Source organism: Beta vulgaris, chromosome 4 (assembly GCF_026745355.1).
Source record: "Beta vulgaris subsp. vulgaris cultivar EL10 chromosome 4, EL10.2, whole genome shotgun sequence".
NCBI classification, from domain to species: domain Eukaryota; kingdom Viridiplantae; phylum Streptophyta; class Magnoliopsida; order Caryophyllales; family Amaranthaceae; genus Beta; species Beta vulgaris.
Window position 1 is genome coordinate 43,833,194 of NC_079205.1, and position 3,401 is coordinate 43,836,594.

The following is a 3,401-nucleotide window of genomic DNA, read 5'->3' on the forward strand; positions in this document are numbered from 1 at the left end:
TTGTTACCAAAAGACTCAACTCTTCCTACTTCCTATTATGATGCAAAGAAGACCACTAAAGATTTAGGGCTTTCATATAAAAAGATTGATGCTTGTGTTAACGATTGTATGTTGTTTTGGAAAGATGATGAACAATTAGAATATTGCAAAATTTGCAATGCTTCTAGGTGGAAGCAAGTTAAGAATAGTGGGGAAATTAGAATGAAGAAAATGGTAAAAGAATACCTGAAAAGGTCCTCCGATATTTTCCGCTTAAGCCAAGACTTCAACATTTGTTCATGTGCTCTAAGACAGCTCATCATATGAGATGGCATCATGAAAGGTCTGTCAAAGATGGGGTTATTGAGCACCCCGCAGATGGGAAAGCATGGCAACATTTTGATGAAAAATATGCACCTTTTTCTTCTGAATCTCGTAATGTTAGGTTAGGGCTTATAAGTGATGGATTTAATCCCTTTTCTAATGTTGCAAAACCGTATAGTATTTGGCCTGTGATGCTAGTTCCATACAATTTGCCTCCTTCGATGTGTATGAAACCTTCTAGTATGCTTATCAATGCTTATACCTGGTCCAAAGGGTCCTGGCGATGCTATTGATGTATATTTGCAGCCTTTGATAGAAGAGCTTAAAGAGTTGTGGGAAGTTGGTGTTGAAACTTATGATGCATCAAAAAAAGAAAATTTCAAAATGCGTGCGGCTTTGCTGTTAACTATCAATGATTTTCCTGCTTATGGAATGTTATTTGGATGGAGTACTAAGGGGAAGAGAGCATGTCCTTGTTGTCATAAAGAAACTTCTTATATGTGGTTACCTAACTGTTTTAAGCATGTCTATATGCGTCATCGACGTTTTCTTCCTATTAATCACCCATGGCGAAGGAAGAAAGATGTGTTTGGAAAGAAAGAAAAAGGAAAGATACCTAAGCCATTATCAGGGGAGGAAGTTCTTGAACAAGTCAGAGATCTTGAAGGTATATGTTTGTCCAAAGATCCCACTAAGAAGACGAAAGTGTCACATAAGATCAGAGGCCATAATTGGAATAAGAAAAGTATTTTCTTTGAATTGCCTTATTGGAAAACACTTTTATTACGACATAATTTAGATGTAATGCACATTGAAAAGAACATATGTGATATTATTCTGGAACCATCATGAACATTAAAGGACAAACTAAAGACACAGCTAATTCTCGTTTTGATATGGAGGGATTAGGTATAATGCCAAAGCTACATCCTATTTCAAAGGGTGACAAAATTGAATTACCCCCCGCACCATACAGACTATCTAAGAGTCAAAAAGAGATACTATGTCATTTTCTAAAAGAGTTGAAAGTTCCCGATAGGTATTCTTCTAATATTTCTCGATGTGTAAATGTAAAAGATTGTAAGATTTCAGGATTGAAGAGTCATGATTGCCACGTCCTGCTACAAAGCATACTTCCTCTTGTGATTCGCGGCCTTTTGGTGAAAGATGTATCTGAGCCTTTAGTTGAGCTATGTCAGTTTTTCGGTGTGCTCTGTGCTAGATCTGTGCAAGTTGAACATCTAGAGAAAGTCAAAGCCCAAATTCCTTTAATGCTTTCTAAGTTGGAAGCATGGATGCCTCCTTCTTGTTTTGTTGTCATGCTTCATTTAAGTGTCCACCTATTGTTGTGCTTCATTTAACTAGCTGATGATATATCGGCCATTTTGTTGGATGTATATGGCGATATCTCCATAAACTCAAGTTATATGTGCGTAATAAAGCACGTCCAGAGTGCTCAATAGCGGAGGGTTATATTGTTGATGAGTGTATGACTCTATGCTCAAGGTACTTAGATGACGTTGAAACAAAATTTTATCGTCTTGAGCGTAACTGTGATGGTGATGATGATACCGCCATGAAACTATCTATATTTTCTCACCCTGGAAGGCCCTTAGGGGGAGGAAAAACCAACAATTTGGACGTGTATGAAAGAGAGCAGGCTCACATCTATGCTTTAAAGAATTGCAGTGAAGTTGACCCATTCTATAAGTGAGTAGTTAGAACATTTATTTGATGTTTCAGATGTTTTTTATTTATTTATTTATTTATAGCTAATTTACTGTCCAACATAGAGAATATGCTGAAATGATAGCACATGAAGGAGTTGAACTTTCCCAACATCAACGAGATGTGAACTTTGTGAATTGGTTTAGAAAAAAAGTAAGTTTTCATTTCCGGACAAGATTTATCTTTGACTTTGATAATTTGAGATTGCATTTTGATCATATGTGTATTTTCCAGGTTGAAAAGTTGGACGAACAAAAAGCATGTCCTTATGGGGAATAATTTCTATCTTTAGCACGTGGTCCTATATACAGTTCTAGGTCTTTTAGTGGTTATGTCACTAAGGGATTTAGGTTTCATACATTACACCGTGATAGAAACTTGAGAACACAAAATAGTGGAGTAGTGGTGCTGGGTGATACTGGTGAGGAAAAAGAGGCCTTAGACTTTTATGGGGTATTGACAGAAGTAATTAGACTAGAGTATTTGGGGGGTAATTACGTTGTATTTTTCCGGTGTGATTGGTATGATGTGCTTGATTCTAAGAAAGGAATTAATGTGGACAAATTTGGGTATGTTAGTGTTGATACACAACGGAACCTCAAAACAGATGAACCCTTTGTGCTAGCTAGCCAAGTGTCACAAGTGTTCTATGCAATAGATATTGTAAAAAAAGGTAACTGGCGTGTTGCAGTTAAGACAAAACCTCGAGTTACATATGAGTTGGCAGTGGAGAAAGACAACGATTCTCAAAGCATGGAAATCTTAGATGATGCCGAGGATGCGTATCAAGAACGTGAATCTTTTGGCTTTGTTGCATCTGCATCGGCATACACGCATAACGAGATGAATGATGAAAACAGGGTTGACATGGAACCTGAGATTGTTGAGATCGTTGATGCTGTGGTAGTGAAGAAACGAAAGAGAAAAACTTAGAGATCCTTAAAATATTCTGCTTTTAAGATGGATTATTATTAGATTGCAATATTTCTTTATTTTTCTTTTTGGAACAAAATAATATCTAAATAGTGTTTCGGAAGGTTATGTTGCTTAGAAATAGTTGACAAGAGCTAATGTTGAAATAATTTATTAGTTCTTGCCTATATATTGGTGCTTAAAGTACTACTTGCTAAAATAAAATGGCACAACTTTGAGATTTTTAGTATTCATCATCTGGTAAATCAATGGAATTTCATAAGTACTTGCAATTGCATTTATAATTTGATATTTGCATCGTAATAATATGTATCTAAGTGTTATTGGCCATATTCATTAGGCTCGTGTACCGTCTAGGGGAATTGCACACTCAATTTATGTTGCTGGTAGCCTGGTAAGTGATTTAACGTGTTTGATGTGGCTTATTATTTCAGCGT

The 3,401-nt window shown here is 36.3% G+C and overlaps 1 protein-coding gene across 1 annotated transcript; it reads left to right on the forward strand.

Moving 5' to 3' along the window:
- Positions 1-555: 555 nt before the first annotated feature.
- On the forward strand, positions 556-2,964 carry LOC125496697 (uncharacterized). Its single transcript, XM_057394087.1, has 4 exons — positions 556-970; positions 1,165-1,651; positions 1,810-2,013; positions 2,343-2,964. Exons 1-4 carry the CDS (start codon positions 556-558, stop codon positions 2,962-2,964), a joined length of 1,728 nt encoding a protein of 575 aa, XP_057250070.1.
- Positions 2,965-3,401: the final 437 nt, after the last annotated feature.

Bases quoted from the DNA above. Each gene is read 5' to 3' on its own strand.
- LOC125496697 (XM_057394087.1), top strand. From the start codon at position 556: ATGCTTATACCTGGTCCAAAGGGTCCTGGCGATGCTATTGATGTATAT. The intron at 1,652-1,809 runs GTGCTTCATTTA...TCTATGCTCAAG, and splicing joins TTAAGTGTCCACCTATTGTT to GTACTTAGATGACGTTGAAA. The intron at 2,014-2,342 runs GTGAGTAGTTAG...TCCTATATACAG, and splicing joins GAAGTTGACCCATTCTATAA to TTCTAGGTCTTTTAGTGGTT.